Source organism: Microplitis mediator, chromosome 4, assembly GCF_029852145.1.
Source record: "Microplitis mediator isolate UGA2020A chromosome 4, iyMicMedi2.1, whole genome shotgun sequence".
Classification (NCBI taxonomy): Eukaryota; Metazoa; Arthropoda; class Insecta; order Hymenoptera; family Braconidae; genus Microplitis; species Microplitis mediator.
Genome location: NC_079972.1, coordinates 10,780,845 through 10,808,587, shown reverse-complemented (window position 1 = coordinate 10,808,587; position 27,743 = coordinate 10,780,845). Strand labels below are relative to the sequence as shown.

The window sequence follows — 27,743 nt, the reverse complement described above, 5'->3', positions numbered from 1 at the left end:
ATTTATTATCTGCAATTTTTTTTTTTTTTTACAACACTTGTGTCATGAATTTGAAAAAGATAAAAATTTACTCGCTGTGAATTATAAATTGAGCCTTTCAAATAAAAATATATCAAGCTAGTTATTTATTATTTATGAATATATGTATATATATATTTATTTGATATAACGGATTTTATTTGTGAATTTTTAACTGGAGTTTAATAATTAACGAAAGTGGTTAATTCTCTTGACATACAGTTTTTTTTACTCATTTTGTTTTATTTTAATTAAAGTACACTCGAGAAGGCAAACAAACTAATTGAAAAAAAAAAGAAAAAAAAATGCTGACCGAAATTTTGTTACGTTACGATTCCAATCAATAAATTGTATTCAATTAATTTAAAACTTAATTGATATATATTTATTTTGTTAAATAAATAAATATGTATATTAAACATCTGAATATCGATAGGTTGATATACAAATTGCAAATTTACTGCATAAACTTTAATATTTATTGAAGAAGTAACAGTGAAATAAAACTTCCGCTCTAAATATTTTAATTTGAATCTCGTTGTCGAATAAAACGTGACTGATTAAACTGTAATCGCGGTAAATAATGTATTAGATCACAACAAATTGAAATTTAAATTTTATTTAAAAATAATTTAACCTTTAATATCATTACTAGTTTCCGGAAAAAAAATAAACATGGAAATAAAACAAGTATTTGTAAAAAAAAGATCAGAATTTGGTAAACAATGTATTTTTGATGACTCAGAGGTAACTGTTGAAGAAAATATATTTCCAAATCGTGATTTTATGAAAGATTATGTCAATATGAATCCAGTCCACAGAGCTGTACAAATCTCAAAACAATTTGCAGTACACGAGGTAAAAAAAAAATAAAAACGTTTTATCTTTTTTTTTATCCGTTAAAGTTTCCGAAGAATCCCTCAGAGCATTAAATGATTAATGGAAAAAAGATAAAAACCAAGTTTTCATCCAGTCTTATCTTTTATATCTGTTACAAAGTAATTTTGTTTTAAAGAGAGTGCTCTACAGTACTTTAAAGTAAGAATAGTATGTTCGTGATCAAGGATACTTTGTATGAAACGAACTACCTGAAAACATTTAACAGGTTTTTTCGTGATTGCTTCAACATATATATTTTAGGTTCAAACGGAAAGCACTGTGACCAAAGAAAGTGGAATGAATCACCTGGAAGGAGGTTGGCCAAAGGAAATCAATTTCACTGATGAAGAAATTGTCACTAGATATCGCAGGCGAGTTGAAAAAGATGACAATTGGGCTCCCAAAATACGTCAGCTTGCTACAGTAATTTATTTATCTATTTATTTTCATGTGGATGATCCCTTACGGAAAAAACTAATTAATACTTATGAACACTATTGAAAATTCATCAGATCCAGTTTTTTATCCGAGTTTATATAAATATTGCTAGTATATCTATACATTTATAATATATAGATATAACAGCAATAATAATTTGAACCCGGTTTGAAAAACTGGCCCTTACCCATACGAAAAAAATATATATCCGGGCAAATCTGGAATATGTCGCATATATGCAACATACATATAAATATATGTCTCATATATGCAGATTTGCCCGGATATATATTTTTTTCGTATGGGTAGTGTTGATAAGTCTTATTAATAATTATTAGTGACCATTAGTACTTTGACTAGTGAATCTTGCAACACTATTGGATGTGATTAGTGTTAGATAGTGTTGTATGAGTGTTCATTAGTATTTTAACTGCTGAATTTTGCAACACTATTGGAAGTGATTAGTTTTGAACAATGTTCTATTAATGTTCATTAGTATTCTGGCTAATCAATCTTGCAACATTGTTGGAAGTGATTAGTGTTGTATTCGTGATCATTAGTATTCAGATACTGAGTCTGGAAGCACTATTGGAAGTGATTAGTGTTGAATAGCGTCGTACTAGTAACCATTAGTAGTCTAATTAATACTCTCTAAACATGAATTAGTGAAAATAAGTGAATAGTCACTAATTTCAAGTGCAAATCGAACCACTAATTTCAAAAAGTGGTTCGGTTGGCATTCAGAATTAGTGAATATTCACTTATTTCACTTATTCATGTGTAGAGAGTAAATCTTACAATATTGCTGTAAGTGATAAGTGCTGACCAAATTTCGATAGCGTCGATTAGTAATCTGAATAGTCGGTACTACTCTACTGTGAAATTCAAATTAATGACACTAAACCATTAGTGTGTGAAAAACTCAAGCATTAGTGTTTCCCATTAGTGCTCTCTTAAAATGAATCAGTGAAGTGCTGCAAATCAGTGAATATTCACTGCGAATCAGTCCCAAGTAATCACTGATTCAATCAGTGATATTCTTGGGACTATTTATGCAGTGAATATTCACTGATTTGAATACTTTTCACTGATTCATTTTAAGAGAGTGCTGTTTAGTTTATTTCCGTAAGGGATACTTTGTGTAATAATTGTTTTTAAAATTTATAAAGCCAATGGAGCATTGTATTCTTCAAAACAATGCCGTAAATATTTACGACAATTATTTCGACGATATGATACCAACGGAATTGGTGTTGCCGTTGGGAATAAGGTAATCACTGTTGAACTATTTGTTAACGAACAAAGTTTAAATAAAAACAAAAGAATGTATCTAGAACTGTAAATGCCTTCAAAGATCCTCAAACATTGTCACGACCAATAACCCACCTGTCATGGTCACCAGATCACGGCAACCGATTGGCTGCGTCGTATTGCTTTACTGAGTTTCAAAGAGTCTCTTCAGATCTCAATTCGTCCTCGTACATCTGGGATATTGGTAAAGAAAAAAGATAAAAGATAAAAAAAAAGTATTTATTGTTGAGAACAAAGTTCGGTGCATCTGTATTGTACATTGTATCGATAGTGTACGTATCTAGTGTGCACAATTGTATCCAAGGACAAATCTCTCTTTTTGAATTGTTCAGAAAATCCGAACGTGGCATTCATGAGTTTAAAAGCTGTAGATTCTTTGGTAACTATTGAATTCAATCCCAACGACCCGTCAATGTTGATTAGTGGTTTGATGTCAGGACAAGTTTGCAATTGGGATATACGTACCAGTGATACCCCTATTTTTATGTCGCATTCCCAGTATAGTCATAAGTTAATAATGTTTTTGGTTTACTTTTAAAGTTTTTATTGAAACATTCTGACTTATGGATTTATTTATTAGAAATCCAGCAAATTGTGTACTATGGATAAATTCCAAAACAAATACCGAATTTTTTTCCGCATCAACAGATGGAACTATTAACTGGTGGGACATCAGAATGCTCAGAAAACCAACAGAAATTTTAATAATGGATCTAGAAAATCCGATTCGCGGTGACATGCTGAAAGCCGTTGGAGTGTCGGCATTGCAATTCGAGTCGACGATCGGTACGAAATTTATGGCAGGAATGGAAAACGGTATTGTAGTAAGTGGGACACGAAAGGGTAAAAACCCATCGGAAAAAATGTCCATGCGATTTGATTGTCACTGCGGGCCGGTGGTTGCGATTGATCGTAACCCATTTAGCACTAAAAATTTTTTAACCATCGGCGATTGGACAACTAAAATTTGGGCTGAGGATACAAAGGAAGGCAATTTAATTTCTACTACGTGAGTATTATTTATTTTTGTTATCCTCTGTACTATTATCTCTCATATCAGTCTCTGGAGATAAGAACAATTGAGCTATTAATCACTGTCATAAATAACGTGGATAAAGGCACCACGGATCCATTCCAGCTGGTGGATGTTGGAGCACGTCACGTTATTCAGTATTTTACGTTATAAATAACGATGGCATGATACAAGTATTTGATGTATTAGTCGGTATTAAAGACCCCGTACTCACATCGCGTGTTTGCAAAGAGAATCTCACAGCAATAGCACCTCATCAACAAGGAAAATTTATTGCTGTTGGTAATAATATTGGGAATATATTCATGCTGGAATCTTCTGAAGCATTGACTACCAATGCTCCCAATGATAAAAATCTTATGTCAATGGTAATTTTATTATTTTTATTTTTATCATTTATGAGGACTGTTACTTTTTAAAAAAATATTTTATGGATATTCTTGTTAAAGAATAACGGCAACCGATTTCTTATTCAATTTTATTGGCTAATAAAGGTTTGAAAAATGAAATAAACAATTTTTGGCGTTTTCTGAAAATGAGTCAGGATTCAAATTTCATTTTTTAAAAAAATTCTTAATCGTCTTAGAAAAAAATTGCATTTAAATTATCAGTAACGTAAAAGCCCCTATACCCGCTCACTTTTCATTGGAGTGAGATTAAATCACTCAATATAAATTAATAAATAAAATGAAAAACCAAATTTTTTTTTTATAGTTATTTTTTGAAGTTCGAGTATTAGAATAAAATTTCAGTTTGAAGAATAATGTTGATAATTAATTATCATTAATTTTTTAAATAAGGTCCTTGAGTGTACCCATAGTCGCTCACTAAAAGTTGTCATGTACCATTACTCGACCAACCCATGGCCCTATAGTCGCTCAAAGACAATATCAATTAAACTATAATAAGTTTATTGATTTGGAAAATGATTTATAAATTATACTACTTTATTCTTTCATAATATAAAATTTCATGAATTTTAAAAATGTATTTAATAAGATATAGTTATAAGAATTTTAAAAAAATTTGACGTAACCTAAATTTAATCTAACGAATGAACGTTAAACAAAAAATGCCCGGCTGAGCGCGATTTTGAAAACAGTCATTTAATTTAAATTTATAATCTATTATAAAATAATTTGATATATCATATTTTAATATAGTTAGATTCACAAATAATTATTTATCAATAATAATATTTTTAGTTGTAATTTTTTTTTTTATAAAAATTATAAAAAAACGCCTTAAACAGTTAAAGTGAGCGACTAATGGTATTGAGCGGGTATAGGAGCTTTTACCTTATATAAATTTCTTTAAATGCAAGTGAGAAAAGTGACATTTTCTTTTGAAAATAAAATTGTTGCAACATTTAAAAAAATTTGAAACAGAATTTTTCATAGATTACAAAGTAATGATTCTCTTAAACAAATGGATTTTAAAATTTTTTAAAAATAATTCATTGAAAAAGTATATAAAATTTATCTACAGGTTAACCTGATTTAAAATAATGTCACTCTTGACGAGATAAATCGCGAGAGATTAAATAATAATTTACATAAAATATTACTGTTGTACTTATAAAAAAAAGTTGTTTATTTAAAATTTATCAATGAAAAAAGGTGAAGATAAAATATAGTTATCGTTTTTTGCTGTTTCAGTACTTAGAGCGATGTAGTCGTTACGAAAAAGCTGTAGACAATCGTTTAAAGGAAACTCGTCTTATGCAGAGAGTTACTTATTCAGAGTCTGAATCCACTGTACCGTCTCTTAAAGGTACGCGTTTGTTTATTTTACCTTTAGCCTTTAAATTTATGGTGTATTTGATACAATACCTATTGAAATTATTTACACAGCTAAAGTTAAGGGCAAAAGTTTGTCGCGTAAGTCACAAAAGGATAAGAAAATTGATGATAGAAGGAAAAGTGATAAGGATAAAAAAAAATTAAGGATGAAAAGAACTAAAGATACTTGGCAAGTTGGCGATACGAAATTAGCTGATGATGAAAAAACATATTTTGAAACATTACAAAAGGTTTTTTATTTTAAATATATTTATTACACTGTAAAAAAACCGGGGTAAGTTCGAACTTGGTAGTAGAATATTGGCTAGATCTTGGGCTAAGGCTTACAAACCAGGACTTGGTAGTTGAATATTGGCTAGACCTTGGGCCAAAGTCGATAGGACCAAACTGGGAAGCCCAATATTGTGCTAAGATAGGCCCCGTTGTAAATAATTTTTTTTCTCCATGGGTCAGGCGGTATAGGTGTTAAAATTTTCTGTGTTAAATTTCAACACCGAAAGCGGTATTAAAATAACACCGTTGCCTGTGTAAATATTCTTTACCAGTGATAAAAAAAATTACCGGTGTTAAAATATTTTTCGCTGTTAAAAATATTTTTACTTATTCGTAATACATTTTTTTTTCTAATTTCTATACGTGGAATTTTTTTTACACCAATTTAACACCGGTATTTTAACACCGCCAAATTACACCGCTTACACTGGTGTTATTTCATTTTAACACCGCTCTTTTTACAGTGTATGATAAAATTGTTGAATAAAATTTAAGATTGACACTTAAAAGATTTATGTTGAGACAAAATCGATGTGTAAATTTATAAAAATATCTTTGAGAATGAAATTTGAATTACTAATTTTATTTAAGGAGATTGAAAAATATACAGAAGCTAAGGCATTTGTTGAGAGCGATAAATCGATGGAAGGATCTTCAGTGTTTTCAATTAAAGAATCATCAATTAAGCGCGGAAAGCACGATGATTTAAACGGAGATAGGGAGAGAGGAAGTAGAAAGAGCGAGGTGGGAAAGCAAAGATCTTCAAAAAGGCGAAGCGTTAAGGATAAGAAAACAACCGGTAGATTTTCTAAAATGAAAGACATTATAATAGTAAAGAAAAAGTCGGATATGACTGAGGGAGAAAAAACCGACGGTAAACTAACAGAGGAGATACTTGACGAGATAGAAAAGATTGAGATAATAGGAGATGAGCTGAGTGAGAATGAAAAATATCTAGAGCAAACGACGTCAGATGAAGACGACAAAGACCTTGGTGTTGGTGGTAGTCGAGGGAAAAAAATTATTATAAAGAATAAAAAAAATAATACCAAGTCTCGTGAGAAGCGTAAAACGTTTCTTAAACCAAAGAAAAAGTTTAAGATACTTCAGCCCTGCGATCAAGAAATTTGTGATCCGATCTGCAGTGATTTCATACCCGGTATTGTTCATTTTATTTTATATTTTATATATTATTAAATGCTTACGTTAACTTTGTCACTTTAATTAAAAAATTATTGTTATTTATAATTTTTCTCAAAAACTGTCCAATATTTTTAGAATATAAAATTTGTTTTTAAAAATTTTATGGCAATTTTGCTTGATCAAGTTCATAATAATTTTTTTTTATTGAAAGGGTGTGAGAATTTTGTGAAAAATAATGTCATTATTTTTCATGTGGACTATTTACATTTTTTTAACTTCCCGCTAAGAAAATCGACGACTTTCGAAAAATTCGGGAAGTTATTGTTTTCACCCCGATTTTCGAAAGTCGAGTTTTCATCGGATGTCGACGTTTTGAGGTGCTAGGAAGCTATTCTGACTATTTTCAGAATGATGTCCGAGTGTATGTATGTATGTGTGTGTGTGTGTAAACTCTTTGTAACTTTTTAACTAATGAATCGATTTGGATGGTTGAGGTGGCAATCGAAAGAGCTTGTTGGCCCTCAACTTTCCTGAAAATTTCAGATCATTTGATCGAGCAGACTCGAAAATATTGGCGAATTACAAAAAAAAAAATTTTTTTTTTTAGTTTTTTAGTGATTTCTCAGAAACGACTTGAACGATCGACTTCAAAATCTAATCAGCTCTAGAACTTTATAAGTCGCGTCGAATGCCACCTCAACCATCTCAATCGGTTAATTTGTTCGAGAGATATCGTTGGCGAAAGAAATGATAAAAAACGGTTTTTTTCGATTATCTTTGAAGTGACTCATCCGATAAATTTCAAAATTCAATCAGCTCCAGAATTCAAGCAAACGCGCCGATTGCCACCTCAAACGTCAAAATCGGTTGATTAGTTCGAAAGATATCGGCGCTGAAAAATTAAAAAAATAACATTTCATGTTATTTTTTCCAGATAAATCAAAATATAATGTGCTAAAATGTGTCTGAAATAATACCAACTCTTTCTCATTATAGTCTCTTCCGATCATCAGATAATGTCATATAACTTGTTCCTTAGTTTTAAACATATTATCATCAAAAAATTGAAGAACCCAGACTTTAATGTTTTTCTCGAATATTCCATTTATTATTGCTCTGATCTAAGTCAAAACTCACTCAAATCTTGATGTTGATCACTGATATTGATTTCTGCCTCAACACATTTATTTCAGAGAACATAATCGATAATAAAAATTTAAAAGCCGCTCCTTCATTAATGATTTTCGATTCTTAACTTTTCGAATTCTAGCATAAAACGTAACTTGTTAGAGCTTGAAAAGCTCATAAAAAAATGATTCCATGTAATAGCATTTTCCAGCTCGAAGAGCTCGAAAATATATTCACAGTGATGTTTTCAAGCTCCTTGCGCTCGAAAACAGCGGGAAGTTTTGGGGCTGGCCCGCAGGGTCAACCGACACCCAGATTTTTTTTTTACAACACCGAGTGCTGGGTCTATATTTTCTATGGGATTTCTATGGGATTTCTCTGGGATTTCCAGAGAATTCAACTGGCGATAATTCTATTTTTTTCTTACAACAGCGAGTGCTGGGTCTATATTTTCTATGGGATTTCTATGGGATTTCCAGAGAATTCAACAGGCGATAATTCTATTTTTTTCTTACAACACCGAGTGCTGGGTCTATATTTTCTATGGGATTTCTATGGGATTTCTCTGGGATTTCCAGAGAATTTTACTGGCGATAATTCTATCTTTCGAAGAGCTCGAAAATGTATTTACGACTAAATTTTCGAGCTCAAGGAGCTCGAAACCAGCGGAAAGTTTTAGGGCTGGCCCGCAGGGTCAACCGATAGACAGATTTTTTTTCATGAAATCAATTTGATGAAAAATAAAAAAAATACTTGAAAAAAAAAATGAATCACAATTTTTTCCTAAGGACCCGTTTTACCCCCTCCTTATTAATTATCACTGGCATGCATTAACATAGAGACTCTTTGATGTAATATTTAAGGGAGCGTATGTTAATTATATGTCCCATAATTATTTTAAACAGTAATATCACGATCTCTAGAGTACATCAGACGTTTTTTTGCATTAAATTAAAATTAATATGAGTTTTAAATACCTTGCTTAATCCCACTGACAAATAATTTACAAGATAAAAATCTATTTCTATTCAGCTGCTTGATAATAAACGAGCACGAAAAAAATTTTTCTTAGTATTTAAATTTAGAAACACAATAAATATTAGGGGTGTGCGAATCGGTTTCGAATCGAATAATACTAAATCTAACACTAGTAATTCGAATTTCCGAATGCTTCGGCAATTTTAAAATTATCCAAAAGTTTTTGATTTGTAACTTTTCAAATTATTCGATTCAAATCGGGAATATTCTGATAAGCTTTCAAATATTCAATTTTTATTTAATTGAAAGCTTCCACGCAGATAATTTTTGAGTAAAAATTACCTATAAATTTTGCTACTGTGAGGACATCTAGTCAGTAACTAAATTTTTACTACGTTGTTAGTAGAAATTGCACTTTATTTACATGCTATCGAGTAGTATATTTTTTAACGTGCATGGGAAAAATTTAAATATTTACCACATGTCTTCACAGTATCAAACTTTTAGGGTAAAATTTTTATTAAATATTTCTCTGCGTGTAGTTTTTAAAGTAACAAAAATAATTTTTCGTAGATTCGTGTCTGAGCTGAACTTACCTCTGACAAAAATTTGAAATATTCGAAAAACTATTACAACTTGAAGTTGTTAAAAAGGAAATTTTGGAATTATTCGAAAGTTCGAATTATTCGATTCGATATACAAATAATTCGTAAGTTCAAACTATTCGCACACCCCTAATAAATATGTAAAGTGAATTTTTAAAACTAAAAGTTTGTGTCTCTAATTATAAATGAAGATTATTTATGTAACTCTAATAGCGGAAGGAAATTTGGCTAGATGCCTAACTATTAAGTAAACTTGTCCAGTAGTTTCACACCTATACTCAAAAGCTCTTGCTCGTACTTACTAATTACTGTGTGCAGTATATAGAGTATATAATATCTATAACAAAGATTACGGTGACTATGTTGAGTAGATAGACGTGTAGTATAGAGGAGAACTTGATTTTAAACGATATCAAAGAGCCGCATGATTTAATATGCTTGCTTATATATTATGCTTTTAATTTACGGAGGTTTATATTACAAAATTCATTTTAACGATGTTTTGTAAATTAATACTTGGCTTTGTTATTATTAAGTCATTTTAATAAATTTATAGGATCAACAAACAGCGAAGGTGAATATGAAGATATAGATGATGACGATAATGACTCTTTATTAAAGTTGGAAGAGTCCAAAATAAACGCGTTGATTGAAGAAATGCATGCGGGTTTACCTAAAAATATATTGCCAAGTAAGGTAGAAAATATGAGACGCAATAAAGAGGAAAAGAAATTAATTATGATGGAAAATAATGCGTTGCCGGTTGTTTTGAATAAGGAATTAAAAAAAATATATAAGAAGAAAAAAAATCGAGAAGAAATTGTTACGGAGTTAACGGAAGTTATTAAAATACCGACAGTACAAAAGTCAGTTGATTTCAAGGATAAAGAGGAGGAAGATGTGGAAGAGAATGAAAAAAAACCGAATCAAAGTGAGCAGCAATCAATTGATGAGGATAAAATTATTGAATCGAAAATTGAAAAAAAATGTAAAATTTACGGGTCTAAGCCGATGACGGTTTCTTTCGGAAATGACATTCTCGGTGCTCTTGGGTCTAAAATAAAAATTGATCCTGGGAAAAAATGTGGGTCAAGTAAATCTAAAGTAACGAAGAAAAATGATTACCCGAGGATTTCTTCAATAAATATAACAAAACAATAAGTGATAGTTGGTAATTGAAAATAATTTTGAAGATTAATTATCTTGAATAATTGGCAAAAATTATTATTGCTCTAGGCTATGCGGTGAAATATCGATGGAAAATATTCTCCAGGGATTACTGTTACGAACTGATAAAAGTTTGCGGGTAAAAAAAAGAGAGAGAGGAAAAGAAAAGAATAAAAAAGTTTATAATGAATATTTGAACTCGTTTGATATTTCAATAAGTTACAGGTGAGTGATTTTTTTGTTTCAATTGATTTCATTAGTTTAACTGAATTAATATTCAGATGTTTAATTGGGGTGTGTGAATTAGGCTCGAATCGAATAATTCGATTTTTTTCGAATTCGTCAATTTTAGAACTATCCGAAATCTTTTGAATTATTCGTAACTTCAAATTACTCGATTCGAATCGAAAAAATTCTGGTCAGCTTTAAAATATTCAATTTTTATTTAATTGAGAGCTTAGTTTTCAAAGCAACTAAAAATAATTATTTCGTAGATTCGTGTCTAAGCTGTACTTAGGGTAGAAGTACCATTTGTGGCTAATGCTCCATTTTTGGATATTTAGTACTTTATTATTTATTTTAATCAATGAAAACTCATTAACAGGGGTATCAGATATTTTTGGCTGAGTTATTTTCGGAAACAAAATCTCTAAATACAAAATACAGACCGCACATTGATGCACTACTGTCTAATTTAGCGAAGTGCGCTTTAATTGTTTGACAATATTCGTTTGTTTAAGAGAAAAATTCGGCCAAAGTTTCCATTTACTGCAAGTGCAACAAAGATAATACCGTTCGTAGACTTAAGTGTAATGGAGAGACAAGTACAAACCCCTGTTAAAAAAAAATTCCATTGTAATAGTGTGATAAAAGTATCTTCGAACAAATTCAAACAATTAATTGTCATTGCGTTTTTTTACAAATGATTTTATTTTAAACTTTTCAAAATTAAACTGGCTACAAAGTGGCCGAAAACGGCACTTCTACCTTACCTCTGACAAAAATTTTAATTATTCCAAAAACTTTTACAATTTCAAGTCGTTGAAGTTTCGGATTATTCAAAAAATTACGAATAATTCAAAAACTCACGACTAATTCGAAATTTCGAATTATTCAATTCAAAGTTAGAATCGAACTATTCAATTCGATTCGATACGAATAATTAATAAGTTCGAACTTTTTGAACACCCCTAATATATATGACTGATAAAATATAAAAAATTTTTAATTTAGCGAAAGATATTCCGTTCAAATGAACTGTTCGATGGTTAATTCAACATAAATTATTTTTATTTGCTGATACTGATAAAAATATCAAGTTTTCTAAATATTGTTCTTTAATCATCTTTACTTATAAAAATTTTATAAATAAAAAAAACATGAATAATCTTTTTTCAAGAACAGTGCGTTCATGCTCTGGATTACGCTGACTAAATTAAATATTTTTTCAGTAGTAATGTCTGCTAAAAATAGAAAGAAAAAAAAATTGTTGAAATTGCTAAAGAAAAATATTCAGACAATTTTAATTGTAATGTTTAATTTAATAAAATAATAAAATTCCCGCAGGCAATAAATGCTTTGATTATTCTCAGTTTTCATAATAAATTCCAGCTTCCGTTTCAATTACTCACCATTCAATTAATAAATTATATAGATGAGTATTGTCGTGTTTTTTTTCTGTAGGATCGCAACTTAATAACAGAATAAATGAACCGGAAGTGAATAGAAATAATATTTGAAGATATTAATATTGAAGTAAATTTCAATAGGTTTGAAATATATATTTTTTTAAGGTAATAATAAGGCAAAGTGAAGTAAAGCTGATGATAATACAGTGTAAAGTTTGAAAAGCAAAGAAAACTTGACGTACTTTTAGTACTTGAGGATTTTTTTGACAAAGACAAGGTATATATAATATAAGAGTTTACTTTTTTATCTAGGACGTTCGTCGCAGAGGACAGAAAACTAAAGAAAGAATGATAGAAAGAACGAAATGAATACATATATATATATGAAACAGAAAGTAGATGGTACAAAACTAATTCTCGGGGATGCGGCCAACATCGTTATTCTATTGTCGTCTTATTCCGGTGAAAAGCGTGGCGCCAGACTCTATTCACAGCATCACAAAGGGATAAATAACAGTTCTTCTGAAAATGTGATTTTCCTCTGAATTCAAACAGAATTTTCTTTAACTACCAAATTAATAAAAAAAACAAAAAGAAAAAAAAAGACTGAATTTATTTTTCAAATAATAGTAGTAGGACAAACATTAGGGAAACAAGAATCAACCGAGTGCGCTCAGGAAGTTATTTAATTTGTATCTCGGTTCTATTACTTTTTATTACATTTTTAATTTTAAAACTTTCGAAATTACTGAATATTTACTCATAATTTTATTTTTATCGATAGTTTATAGCAATAAATATTCACATTCTCTTTACATATTTTATGTTTATTAAATTTTTTCTTTATGAAATTTAAAACTCTTCAAAAAGAAAAAATAAGTTGCTGATTTCTTACTGTTTTTGGAACTTTAATTTTGATATTTTGAAATCTTTAAAAATTCTTTTACTATTTTTAGAATGACCTAGAGTCTGTGAGAAAAAAAGGGAGAAGGGGAATGGGGTGACTGATTTCGATAAAATTCATGACAATCTAAAATGTTTTTAAAAATTTAAATTGGATAAAAATAAAATCAGTAAAGTAGACTATTAATAATTCAAAAAATAAAAATTCGAAAGGTCAATTGCGCTCTAAATTTTTCAGTCAACTTTAGATTATTCAGTCTGTTAGAATTTTTTCAGAAAAAACTAAATCGTTTGAATTAATCAATTGCCCGAGGAAGAGGGAAAGATAAATTGGGGTTACTTGAACCCCCTCAGTAAGTACAGAGAGTTAATAATTAAGTATCAGAGATTGATATACAATGCAATGCATAATTTATTGAATGACAAAGGGCGTCAGACCGAAATAATACAGTTTAGTTAATAACTCTGAGACACACGGTCATGACGTCGATAAGCAAATTAATAAAAGACCAAGTTGGTGAGCAGTGTTCAAGTGGATTATTGAAACTTCATCAACCAGTTTTCAATTTAATTTAATTCAACAGTAGAATTAGCATGAAAATCAAACCGTCAATTACTTTCAAATATTTGAAGTGGTTCATTAATAATTCTATATATTATAATAATAATAATAAATTTTGTATCACTTTTATTCAATACAAAAGTTTCGAGTAAACTTTATTGAGTTTTAGTTTTTTAAACTCAATATTCAACATAAAAGTGCTTGAAATTTTTTAATTTAAATTATAAGTCAGATAAAACTTTACAATATTGATTCAAATTTCTAACGAAAGGAAACAAAAATATTAACTTTTAAATAGTTGATTATTTTTGTTTTCATTGTGAAAAAAAAAGCGAATAAGTTCAGAGTAATTATGGATTTTATTTAAATCCTAATTCACTTCTTCATCCCTTTTCGGAGTGAATGCGGATTAAATCTGGAGTGAATGCGGAGCGGATGACTGTTTATTTATTTAGTCCCCTCGGAGTCAAATTTACTCCGATAGAAAATTAATTTTAATGGAAACTCTGAATTATAGTGAATATGGATTCAAATAAAATCCAGATCACTCCCCTGAAGGAATAAATTCTCTATTTATTCCGCACACCGAGAGATTATTCTTGTTTGAAATGCTATATACGGTGTCATAGTGATGCCGGACCATATTTGTGTTGAATAATAATGCAAATTATTGTTCAACTTGTTATTTATTGATACAGAGATAATAGTAATATTAGTTCATAAATGATTAATTAATTGACACACACTTGAATAATTATGATTATGATTTGACATACAATAAAGAGTTAGTCTGACAGACAAAATTATCAGAATGATACTAAAACAGAATTTAAGTTTTAAACTGCAACATATGCTGGGCGCTGAAAGGTTTTGGCTCAACTGAAACAGAAAGGTATTAGTTATAACCCAGTACTCTAGGTACTCGGTACACTTCCACTTATTACATATTTTAAGGGTCAAGAAGTAGTGGGAAGAGTCACCTTCAGACATACAAAAATATGACAGTACGATGTATTTTTTTAATAAAACTAAATATTATTTCAACAATTTGCCACTTGTTGGAAATGGAAATAAACACATGTGAAAATTACTATGGCCATAGTAAAATTGACAGCGATTATATCACAAATTACTGTAACTGTAACCATTGGAAATTTTACTATGTCCGGGAAAAAATGTTCAGACATGACCATGTCTGTTCATGTATGATCAGGCCTGAAATTAGACATGATCATGTCTGTTCATGCCTGTTTATGTCTGATCGTGCCTGTTCGTGTATGATGTCAGATATCGTTGTCTATCTTACTATGGTTATAGTAATTTCTGAATGTGTTTATTTCAATTTCCGACAGGTGGCCAACATGATCTGGCATTAATATGACACCATAGCATTTCAAACAAGAATAATTTCTCCGTGTACGGAATAAATAGAGAGTTTGTTTCTTCAGTGGAGTGATTTTGGAGTGATCTGGATTTTATTTGAATCCACATTCACTATAAATCGGAGTTTCAATTGAAATTAACTCCCCTTCAAAGTGAATTTCACTCCAAGGGAATTGAATAAATAAACAGTCATCCGCTCTGCATTCACTCCGTAATTTTTACAGTGTAATTATAATTATTAAAAACTCTGTAACAAATATCAAATCAATATGACTCTCTTTTATGTTAAAAATAATAACTTTGGTTTCTTTTATTTTCAGTGTTTTTTATCACCAAGTTTCTGCATGAAAAAATTTCCACCTTGCTAATTTAATAATGAGAGAAAATTTTTATGAAACAGAAAAGAAAAAAAAAGGTTCCGGCTTTATTCTCTCTATTTTTTTGTCTACACAAAAAAATAAAACAAAGTAAAGTAAAGAAAGGAATAAAAAAATTATAAAATTTTTTTTGATGTTAACAAACGTGACAATTTTCACATGTAAATATAATTTTTTATAAATTATTCAGTTTTTCTCAGCATTTTAGCATTTTAAATAACATTTTATGCATGAATTCATTTATTGTCCAGCCCATAAATGTAAGTAATAAATTTTATTTATTTTATTTGTTAAGCTTAACTAAAAACATGTTGAATAATATAAGGAGTGAGTAAAACTTCTGGTTATGTATGAGTGTATTAAAATAGAAAAAGAGTAATTACTCATCTTAATCATAATTAGTATTCTTATTATTATTATCATGTCGCTGGAAGAGATAAAAATTACTAGAGAGTTTGTCTATTCAGTAATTTCCTGTATGAAACTCGCGATATTTATATTTCTAAAGGATGTTGAAGGAAATTGCAACTGAATTGTCATTTTTAAGTATTATGTCAAGTTAACAATTGCAAAAAAAATTATTCAAAAATATTTATAGTGATAAATAATTTTTCAAATTTTTCGTGAATAAATAAATTGATTTTTTAAATAGAAAATTAAAAAATTGTTTCTTTAAAAAAAACGGTCGAAATAACCTGTGTAAAAAAAAATTCGTTTCAAAAAGATTTGAAAAAAGTTCTGCATGTGGAACTTCGAAAAATGAGACAGATTAGAACTTTTTTGGACCGTTAGTAATTTTGATGGTAAAAAAAAAGCTTTCATGAGCAAATTTAGAGTCAAAAAAGGACGTTCTTGGAACTTTTTTGAAATTTTTTAAAGACGTTTTTTTTTCTATAAAAAATTTAAACGTAGTGATTTTTGAACTATTTTGGCATGTTTCTGGAACGTCTTTAGTCCACAAAAGATGCAAAAGTAGTGATTTTGGAATGTTTCGGAATTCCTTTTATAGTCCATAAAAAAGTCAAAAGTGGTGATATTGGAATTTTTTTGAAATATCTATATAAAATTCCAAAAACGTCCTTTTTTGACTCTAAATTTGCTCATAAAAACTTTTTTTTTACCATCAAAATTACTATCGTTCCAAAAAAGTTCCATTCGAAGTACAATTCTGTCTCATGTTTAGAAGTTCCACATGCGGAACTTTTTTGGAACGAATTTTTTTTATACGGGAAATACGATTAATATTTATCATATGATGAATGGAAAAATCATTTCTTTCAGTTCTTAAATTTTGTAATAAATTTAAAATATTTTTGAAAATTTGAATGCCGACTAAAAATAATTTTTGGTAAAAATTTATTTCTATTTCTCATAAAAAAAGTTTGCACCAAAAAATCCTTTTTTTGCGTACAGTGTAAGAAATTGGGAGTAATTATGGATTTTATTTAAATTGAATTCACTCAGTAACTCGGAGTTCCGGAGTTTAGAAAAAAATCACTTCGCCTAAGGAGTAAGTAGGAATTTTTTCATGGACGAGTGATTTCGGAGTGAACTGGATTTTATTTAAATCCACATTCACTCCGATTTGGAACTGGAGTGAAATTTACTCCAAGGGGATTAAAGATAAATACACAGTCATTCGCCCGCATTCACCCCGAATTTTACTCCGTAAATTTTTTACTGTAAACATTTTTAAATATATTTAATTTAATATATATTATCCTTGGATGTCAAAACACACGAGATTTATGTCAAGTATTAATATAAATATTTAAGAAATTAAATTAATTTTAATAAAACTAAAAGCATGAAAATAAAAATTTATCAAGAGTGAAGCATTAAAAGATAATTAAATTCCTCAGAGAGAATTTTAATTCAAAACACTACAGTAAATGAATACTTGTCATAAGACTCATAGTCATAACTATTTCCAGTTTAGACATTCATGCATTTAATGTACAAATTTTTTGATGGATACTCTGACATTATTTAATTTTATAAAATGTATTCCAATTCATTGGGATGACGCCGAGACGTCTGGCTCATTTATTATTATTATTATAATCATCTACGTAATATATTTAGCTGGTCATTCCCCTCGTGATTCATAATTTTTTTTTTTTTTTCAAGTAGTTTATTTTTTATTTTTTTCATTTTTGTTGAATTGATGCAGCGCAATTTGTAAAATTGAAATAAATTTTCTTAACCGCGTTGTGATGCTCTGAATGCATGTAATTAACAAAGCATTGAAGGAAATAAAAATAAAAATACAAATGAAAACGAACAGAAAAATAATTTAGTTTACGTATAGAAATAAATTGTAGGTATTTTTTATTGAATGAAATCTGGGTAATAAACTCAGTCGACGAGTGTTTTCTGCTTTGGCTCTAATGATAAACGAGTGCATATATATCTATCGTAGTGTAGTATCGCGCATAGACTATCGCATATAGACCCCACTTTGGTGAAGAGAATCGACTTGCGTTTTAATCCAAGTGCATTGCATTGAATTTTCTCTCAATGGTCTCTATCCATTGGCATATACGCAAATTCGTCAGTGCAGTTGGATTGAGTGCAATGGGTAAAGAACTACGTCATGTAAACTTAACTCTCAGCTGCTATCATTCAATACGCCGAACGTGAGCACTTTATTGTTCTGCTCAACGAGCCGCATCGCGTTGAATACCAAATAGACCATTGATCTATCTCACGTTAGTATAAGTGCTCCACGTAATGCTGATTTTTAAAATGACACTCGAATATCTTTGTCTATTTATTTTTTCCCTTTCTGCTTCGCAGAGTTCAAAATTTCAAATCCATTAATAATAATTTTTTTATTTGGAAACAGTCGGGCGGGGGGTGGAGTCAAATTTGGTATAAGATAAAATTTGTCATAAGATGGTTTTAAAATTTATTTAAACATACTCTGTAAAAAAACGGGAGTGAATTCGGATTTTATTTACATCTGAATTCACTCCGTCACTCAGAGTTTTGGAGTTTTTTTAAAAAATCACTCTGCATACAAAGTAAATAGAGAGTTTGTTTTTTCAGCGGAGTGATTTCGGAGTGGTCTTGTTTTATTTAAATCTGCATTTACTCTGATGTGGAATTTTAATATTAAAATAAACTCCACTTCGAAGTAAATTTCACTCCGAGGGTATTAAATAAATAAATAGTCATCCGCTCCAGATTTAATCCGCATTCACTCAGCAAATTTTTTACAGTGTATCAATGACCAAAATATATGAAGCAAATAGCGTCATAAAAAATTTTTAATTAAAATTTTGTTAAATTATTTTTCATTTATTATCTTTTCGCTTAAAATTTGTTTCTACCCGCAGGGGATAAAATTCTTGAAATACTTATGTTTCATTATTTTTTTTCAAAGGTTTATTTTGTCACATTTTGATATTTTTTTTTAATCACGGTCATTAATAATCAATATTATGAAAAAATTGTGCGGTGCTTAAGAAATTAAAAAATTAAAAAAAAAATTGAACTGACAATCGAAATTTTTTTTAAGCGGCCCGTTTTGACCGCCATTTCTTTATTGACTTATTTACAGTTTAATAACCTATAATATATTTGTTCATATAGGCACACAACTATTAATAAATTTGTGAATAAAGAAAAATAAATTTACATATGTATAAATAAATAATTTCGGTCCCGACAAATCAACACTCATATATTTACAAACATGAAATATTGATCATTGAATAAATATTTAAAAAAATAAATAACCCTTTGAATGGTGGGCAAATAATGTAGATATTAAATATACAAAAATAAAAACTATTTGACATCATAGAATAAAGAGAAATAAATGGATGCGGAAAATAAATTATAAAATAAATGAATTGATATGAAATATTGTATAAGAACTATATGTTCAACAAAGCTCATATGATCTGTGGAGTAGTCGGTACGATTAAACCAGCTTTTAGCTTGAAAGCTCTTTAACTCTACAATACATTGGTCTGCTCTCTATTCTCCGCTCGCAGACTACTCGATGCTTTTCTCTTTGAAACGCGATGCATTAAAGACAAATCGATGAATGCTACATTTTTAAGTGTCTCAAGTGTGCTTGTACACAACTTATATCTTTAAATGTAAGCTTGTTTTCAATACAATGCGTGTATACATCCTTACGAACATATTATTCCTCCTCGATACTCAATTGCTATAGAGTTTAAGTACTAGTACTACTACTTAAGCTGGTACTTGTGTTTTAATATATTTTTTTTTTTAATGTTTGGGTTTTTTATTTATTAAATAGAATTATGAATCAAAATAAATAATAAAATGACTGTTAACCAGCACACTGAAAAAAAGAAATATTTGTTCAAAAAAATCAATTCATTTGTGGCTTTTTATTGAATATTTCTTAATGACAAATGAATATATTTGGTACAACAAAATATAAAAGTTGATTCAAATAATTTTATAATTCGACGAAAATATTTAATTTATTTGTGGTAAGAAATTGATATATTTGTGGTAAAGATATTAAATTTGTGACAAATAACCTAAAATTTAGCGATACTATACATATATTTGAAGCCCTTATTTATTTGTAGCAATTGGATCATTCCTTTACCACAAATAAATCACTTATTTCACGCAATTAAACTACTCAAATATATGATATCTTTCTCACAATTGAATATTTATTTGGCCATATCGAAATATATGATATCTTTGGTTCAAATAAATCTTAGTTGGCTCAAATAAATCTTTTTTTCAGTGCAGTCTCATGAGAGCTTATAAGGCGACAATTATTCTTATCCGTTTTAAAGTTTATTGATTTTGATAAATATATAACTTCGAAATATGATTAAAAAAAAATATAATAAATAAACTTATGGTTGATTTTTTAAGTTAAATTTATGTAAAATTTATAACTACTCGGAAAAGTTAATGATCGTATAAAAAAGAGTTAAAATTTAAGTTTTAATATTTGAGTCAAAGAATATCCGATACTTATAAATTTAATCAAATTAATTGCTTTTATAATAGAGATTATAAGCCATGGAAAAATTTTCTTACTTTTCTGAATAACACTGTAAAAAAATTTAAGTGATCGCGGATTAAATCCGGAGTGATTAATTTTTTATTTATTTTGTCCCCTTGGAGTGAATTTCACTTCGAAAAAAAATTTATAATTTTAAAACTCGGGATCAGAGTGAGTGAGGATTAAAATAAAATCTACATCTCTCCGAAATCACTCCGCTGAAAAACAATTCGCTATTCACTCCGTACGCGGAGTGATTTTTTTTAAAACTCCGAAATTCCGAGTGACGGAGAAAATTCTTAACTGGAGATAAGGCAAATAATAAATTTTTTTTTAGAGGATTTATCGAATAGTGGTTTTCGAAATCATCCAAGAAAATAGTTGCAATAAAGCTTGAAGTAGTTGACTAAAATAAAATCTTTGTCCAGAGCTACTTGTTTATGTTGATTGCAAGTCTGACAGAGCAGCAAGTTGAAGAGTTAAGTTTGTTTTCAACTTAAATCTTCTTACTTCTTTTGGTACATATCTTACATTTACAAGTGTACATGTGTCTATGCATGGGTATATGTGTGTGTCTTTTACTCAGAAAGTCCTTCTGTACATTTTATAAAGCACAAACGTAAAAGAGACCACATTTATTGACAAAGCCAAGTCAAATATAACACAAGTTCATTTTGCTGATATTAACGCAGATAGTACTTATTAACGTACTCATGTGTACTGCGCCATTGGACTTTTACTTTGATCTTTTCTTTTGATAAATTTAAGTATAATCGTCTGTTAAAAAAAAAAAATGTATTTATCTCAATATATAAAATAAGCCAGATGCATTTATTTTTATAAAAGTCATTAATTTTTAAATTTAGAACTTTAAAGTTTCCAATGACCATTAAATTCAAAATATTTTCATCAGCCACCAAAAATTTATTTAAAAAAAAATCATTTCATTGGTTTTTTAATTTTAAAATTTAAATGGAAAATATAAAATAAGTTGCATACTCGAGTCAAAAAATTTGATCTGTTTTAAATCGAATACAAATTTTAAGTTATTTCTATTCAATTGCACGCCCCATAACGCGAAGCGTTTGAGGTAATGCTCTACTCTCAACACGTCAAGGCCAAGCAATTTTCTGGCCTTAAAATGACTCTATTACGTTCATATTTCATCAATAGACTAATATGAGTACGCGTATATCAAGAAAAGACTTGAGAAAACTTATTTTATGTTTTTTTAAAGAACATTTGTTCTGCTATTTTAAAGAAAAAAAGAGTTGGAAAAAAATTTTACTTGGACGTCCGCATATGCCTGTATGTATTAACTCGTTTCGGATGCAGTCCGAATAACTGCTGAAAAAATTATCGTATCGAGAGCAGTTTTTTTTATTTTGTTCAGAATTTTCTCAAAATGAACCCTTTCGATATTCACTATCGTTTTTTAGATATTAAATTAAAAGTGATGACTGGTAGCATTTTTGTATACAAAATCCCGTGTATGTTTTTTTCCAGTGGAGCGACCTCTGACGGATATTTTTGCAAACCTCATATATATAGATATATTGTTATGGGCCTTTTACCGGTGCTGCATCCAGACGGCTTTTTTTACACAACTCTTTTTTACTTTCTTTCTTTCTATTTTTTTGACGTCAAATGTTGACATAAACAGTAGCGTGATAGTAGCAAAAAAATTTTTTTTTTATTTACTCTATAATTGAGGAATACAAGTTATTTTAACTTCAAAATTAAGTTGGGGTTATGAGGCGTGCACTTTTGGATTTTCCAAACTTTTTTACTTTTTACTTGTATTTAATTAACAGATGAAATTTAATCGAGTTTTTCCGGTACTATTCCTTATTTAGACTATTTTCAGACTTGTTTTTAATAATTTCTAGTCTAGTTTTGGTCACCTCTAGATCAGAAAGCTAGACTTTTTTCTCATGATATATTTTCTTTTTTTTTTATAGACCAAAATCAAACTTTTACTGCCTATTATTTTTTATTAGTCTGTTTTTTATCGTCTTTAGATCAAAAACATCTAAAAATTTTATAAGAATTCAAACAGACCAATTAGTCCAAACACGATTTACTTAAACTAAAATCAGATTAAATTTTTCATCCCGGGCATAAGCTTACAAAGTTAATTATTATAATCACAATTTTTTTTTATTTATTTATTTATTTATTTTTTTTACGTCCATTGTGCTTTTAAATTCTGCCCTTATTTTCAGTTTGTTTAAAAGTGCGTGCAGTATTATCAAAATTACATCAAAAACTTTAAATTGTATCGTGTTATGTCTTATTTTTTCAGCAATATCGTGTACATGCAATCATATTACTTCGTAAAATAATAAATAAACAGAATTAAAATCGTGACACAAAAGTTTTTATATTTCTAGTGAAATGATTTTCAAATCAAGTCGTTAAATTTATTATTATTTTCTACACATAATATTTATAGTATAAAAAAAAATGATTTTTTATAAATATCAGGTATACCTATACAGTATACTATAAGAACATCAAAGAAGTATTTATGACAACGTTTTATAAAGATTAGATTTTTTTTATATTAATTCCCGAGGGTTGGGATGATTTATAGCAACGCAATATTTATCAAACATAATCCGAAGGTCGCAGGAGAGAAAATTCACGCAGAAGTAGAGATTCATGGTGTATAAGCGAATCGTGTGTGCAATTGGTTGGTTCCATATGCCGTAAAAATATATAGATACACATATACATATATATACCCGAGTAAAGCGTACTTTTACTAGGCTATAAAAAGCCCCCTATCCTCAATACCCAACAACTCCCTCGGAAAAATCACCCTATGCTGTCAGCCAGCCCCAGAAACAGATGAAATTGCTACAGAACCATTAAATGCCTAATATTCACAGGACGTTTCTCTCAACGGTATCAATATGAGGGTATTCTGCAATTTCATAGCTACAAACCCGCTTATGACACGTGAAAACAGAAAACATGGACACATTGTTTAAGTTGAACATAAAATAGCATTTGCACACACACATATGCACACCAAGTGTCATTTCGCGCATGTGCAGCAGACTTAACAAGGCCAATAACACACTCCATGCTTATCGTTGGTCGTTTACTTCACCCTCTTCGTGCCACCGCTAGACGTATTTTACAGCCACCCGTGGCTCATTATTCCACCGCTTGTTTCTTCTTTTTAATTTCCCCATTTTTTAATTTATTTTTTTCTCAACACACAACTCGTACATAAATTTATTCATTTATTGCCCGAATTCCCAGTACAGTGAATTTAATTTATAATTACAGTTTAAATAAAACTCAAATGAACAGCAAAAAACGCTGCGACTAATTCTGATTAAACGAAATGAAGAGGGAAAAAAATACGTCGTTATTGGCAATTATTTACTTAATACTCAAGTAAAATTTTATTGGGGGCTATTATTATTTTTTAGCGAGATAAAATAAGAGGGTCTTATTATTATTTCGTCTCATCGTATCTGTAAGGGAAATCACAAAGCTAACTCGCTTAAATGATCGCATTCTGTGAAAGCTGGGGTAGTATAAGGGCGAGGATTGGATCGATATCATTGGCCAAGAGATGTTACTACAGTTTTAGAGAAGAAACCCAGAGAAAGAGACAGGGAGAGAAATAGGAAGAGGAAGAGTAAGAGTAAAGTAAGTAACGAAGCAATTTAGGATTCTAGTCTGGTATCTTGGTGGCAGGTTTTCATCGTGAACAGAATTAAGAGCGGAAAAGTTTTGTGGAGAATTTCACACTAGTATTATCTTTCTCCGACTCCAAGCTACTCGACTGTATCTTATCTTTATATATGTACACATAGATTTATATATTATTCTATATAGAAAATGAAATGAAAGAAGTATATAGTCCGCATGCCGCATTTTGTGAGCAAATGCGACATCTTGGGCTTATAGATGTCAGGCGGTAAGATGAGAACAAAGGGATTCGGTGAAATGAAATGTAATAATGGCAGAGTTGTGTGTGCATGTGTGTGTGGGTGGGTATGTTGATGATGTGACGCAGGACAGAGCAAAGGGGATACGTTAATTCCTGCAGTCGCTTAATAAATGTATATATGAGTGTAGTATAAAAGCCGGGGTTGGGGTAGCGGGTGTTAGGGTTTAGTACGAGCGATGGTGGTGGATACTGTGCGATGGTGGTCGAGCTTTGAACACTAGCGGCCTCTATTGCTTTCTCGGATCCTATATCGTCTGTGTGTCCTATCCATGCCACGAACACAAAGTAGAGGACCGAGGACCGAGTGTGAGATGAGTAGAATGGGAGGAAGTAAAATACCGCGAGCCTTTGTCGCGTGAACGTACATAAGGGCTCGTGTAGAATGCTGGGTAATGTATATGGATATGGATATAGATATAGATATGTATATGTATATGTATATATGTTGCACAATGGGGGTTTTAAACACAGAGCTAAAGGCTAGAGGTATAGAAGGACTATCGCGGATTATAACGGCTCTTTTGTCATTTACTCTCTTTACGTTACTTAAAAAACTCAATATATGATTCTTATTCATAAATGGATAGTCAGCTCTATTATATGTATATATGTATATATAGGTATCTTGAGGCTGAAATTACGATAGGGATTTCTCGTAATGGAATTTTACTTAAGGAATATTATTTACTGCCTTTTAGTTTTTATCTCTTATTCTTGAGAATTTAATACGGGATTATAAAATTTTAATTCGTTTATTGCATTCAAATATTCTCACTGTTGATATTTTTATGTGATAAGTTTGTACTAAAGGACGCTAGAACAAAGGGCTTATTTTAATAAACAAGTCTGATGCGATTTTAAATTCATTAGAAGCTTTCATTTAAATGGCGAAGGCCGGGCGCGCAAATTGAGCTTGGACTTTTTTATGGTTGCCGAGTTCAAATAATTATTTCAAAGTTTGCGTTTTAATTATTACTTATTTCTGAGAATTTTCTACGCTAGCTCTTGCGGATAATTATTTTCCAAGTGATTATTTTAGAATTAGTTTATAAATTTAGAGATTCAATTTCTACTGTAAACTTAACATCGGTTACTTGAGTTCGTCGATATTTTGAATGTAAGTATTGTTTTTTCTTGTGAGAATGTGGCAATACATATTTTTTAGTCACATCTACATGAAATATAACAATACTAAAAGTTTTAATTAGGATTTTTTGAACTTTCTGTTAAAAAAGTTAGAAATTTTCAAAAACAGACAAGTTATTGTTTGTACCCCGATTTTTGAAAGTCGAGTTTTTATCAGATATCGATATTTTGAGGTCCTAGGAACCTATTCTGTGATATACATATTTCTAAGAAGAAGATCCTGGCAAAAACTACACAGTAAAAAACGGATAGTCAAAGTGTAAAAATAAGCATGTGTTAAAATTCTGAGTGTTGAATTTTTAACACTTTTTGGGTGTCAAATTCGTCTAGCTTGGAAGTTTTCAAAAACAAGATGTTTGATTATTTATTTAATCTTGATGTTTAATCCTAAACTATTAGTCAATTCTCTTATTTTTATTGTTAGTCTTTAAATTCTTAGTGAACTTATAAGATGTAAATTCTTTATAATTCCAATTTCCTTTTTTGTTTTTTTACTGTTATCTCGATGACTCTTAAATTTGTTAGTTAATTCTTTATAATTTTATATCAATTCAATTTTATCTATCCTTAATATATTGTTATGCAAAACATTTCAAATGTATGTACACGGAAAGAAAATTATGGGAAGCTTTCCTATGCATTATGGGAATGGTTCCCATAATGGTATGGGAATAGTACCTATACTACTATAGGAATGGTTCCCATATATTATGGGAACCATCCCCATAATAGTATGAGAATAGTTCCCATACCATTATGGGAATGGTTCCCATAATGATATAGGAATGGTTCCCATACCATTATGGGAATGGTTTCCATAATATTATGGGAACCATTCCCATATCATTATTGGAACCATTCCCATAATGGTATGGGAATCATTCCCATACTATTATGGGAATGGTTCCTATATTGGTATAGGAACTATTCCTATAATATTATGAGAACTATTCCCATAATGTTATGGGAACCATCCCTATAATATCATAAAATTCTTTTTTTGCACAATAATGTAGAAATTTCCCAAAATTTGAATTTTCTTGAATGTTTTGTGCTGACAAAAAATTCTTGTTAAAAATTTTAATGTTTTTTTGCCAAATACGATTTTTTTTTTCAATTTTTGAATTTTTGTTTTTATGTTTAATAATATTTCTGTGTATTGTAGAAGTGATTACCACACTTCTTTAAATTAATTTTTTCATGATAATATGGGAACCATTCCCATAATATTATAGGAATGGTTCCTATAATAGTATGGGAACTATTCCCATAATATTATGGGAATGATTCCCATAATGGTATAGGAACCATTCCAATTGCATTATGGGAATCATTCCCATAATATTATGGGAATAGTTCCCATACTATTATAGGAACCATTCCCATAATATTATGGGAATGGTTCCTATAATTTATGGGAATGGTTCCTATAAATTATAGGAACCATTTCCATAAATTATAGGAATGATTCCCATAATATTATAGAAAGTATTCCTATAAATTATAGGAACCATTCCTATAATTATAGGAACCATTCCTATAGTGTTATGGGTATCATTCCCATAATTATAGGAACTATTCCTATAATTATGGGAAACATTCCTATAATTATAGGAACCGCTCCCATAATTTATGGTCGTAATTCCTATGTTGGTATAGGAAAAAATTTCACAAAATTATGGGAACCGCTGCCATAATTTTCTTTCCGTGTAGTTTAAAGTGCACAATAATGTAAAAATTCTTATGTATATTTTCTCTTTGCTATTTGACAGTAGCCTTGGCATAATTGTTAATAAACTAAACTAAAAAACTAAATTTAACACACAGTATTTATTTTCACAGTAATATGTTAAAAATAATCTTGACCATCACAAAAAAATTCTTGGAAAATTTGTTACTTTTAACATATACATGTGTTACTTTTTTAACACTCATGACATGTTAAAATAACATATATCAATAAGTGTAAAACGTTCGTTTTA

At 29.6% G+C, this 27,743-nt stretch overlaps 2 protein-coding genes across 4 annotated transcripts in view; one reads left to right on the top strand and one right to left on the bottom strand.

The window, feature by feature from the left end:
* LOC130667078 (furin-like protease 1) overlaps positions 1-27,743 on the bottom strand; it is a 107,154-nt gene that overhangs the window by 35,098 nt on the left and 44,313 nt on the right. The gene's annotated exons all lie outside the window — the stretch shown is intronic.
* On the top strand, positions 464-12,966 carry LOC130667079 (dynein intermediate chain 3, ciliary-like). 2 transcript variants are annotated; one of them, XM_057468489.1, is made up of 15 exons: positions 464-594; positions 674-876; positions 1,159-1,320; positions 2,505-2,605; positions 2,670-2,830; positions 2,979-3,156; positions 3,227-3,655; positions 3,765-4,047; positions 5,338-5,452; positions 5,533-5,711; positions 6,346-6,913; positions 10,165-10,779; positions 10,845-11,000; positions 12,387-12,568; positions 12,716-12,966. In XM_057468489.1, the coding sequence occupies exons 2-12, from the start codon at positions 694-696 to the stop codon at positions 10,767-10,769; spliced, it is 2,964 nt and encodes a 987-aa protein (XP_057324472.1). In that variant the 5' UTR covers positions 464-594; positions 674-693; the 3' UTR covers positions 10,770-10,779; positions 10,845-11,000; positions 12,387-12,568; positions 12,716-12,966. The 2 variants fall into 2 exon arrangements, with proteins under 2 accessions (XP_057324472.1, XP_057324471.1); XM_057468488.1 differs by lacking the exon at positions 12,387-12,568.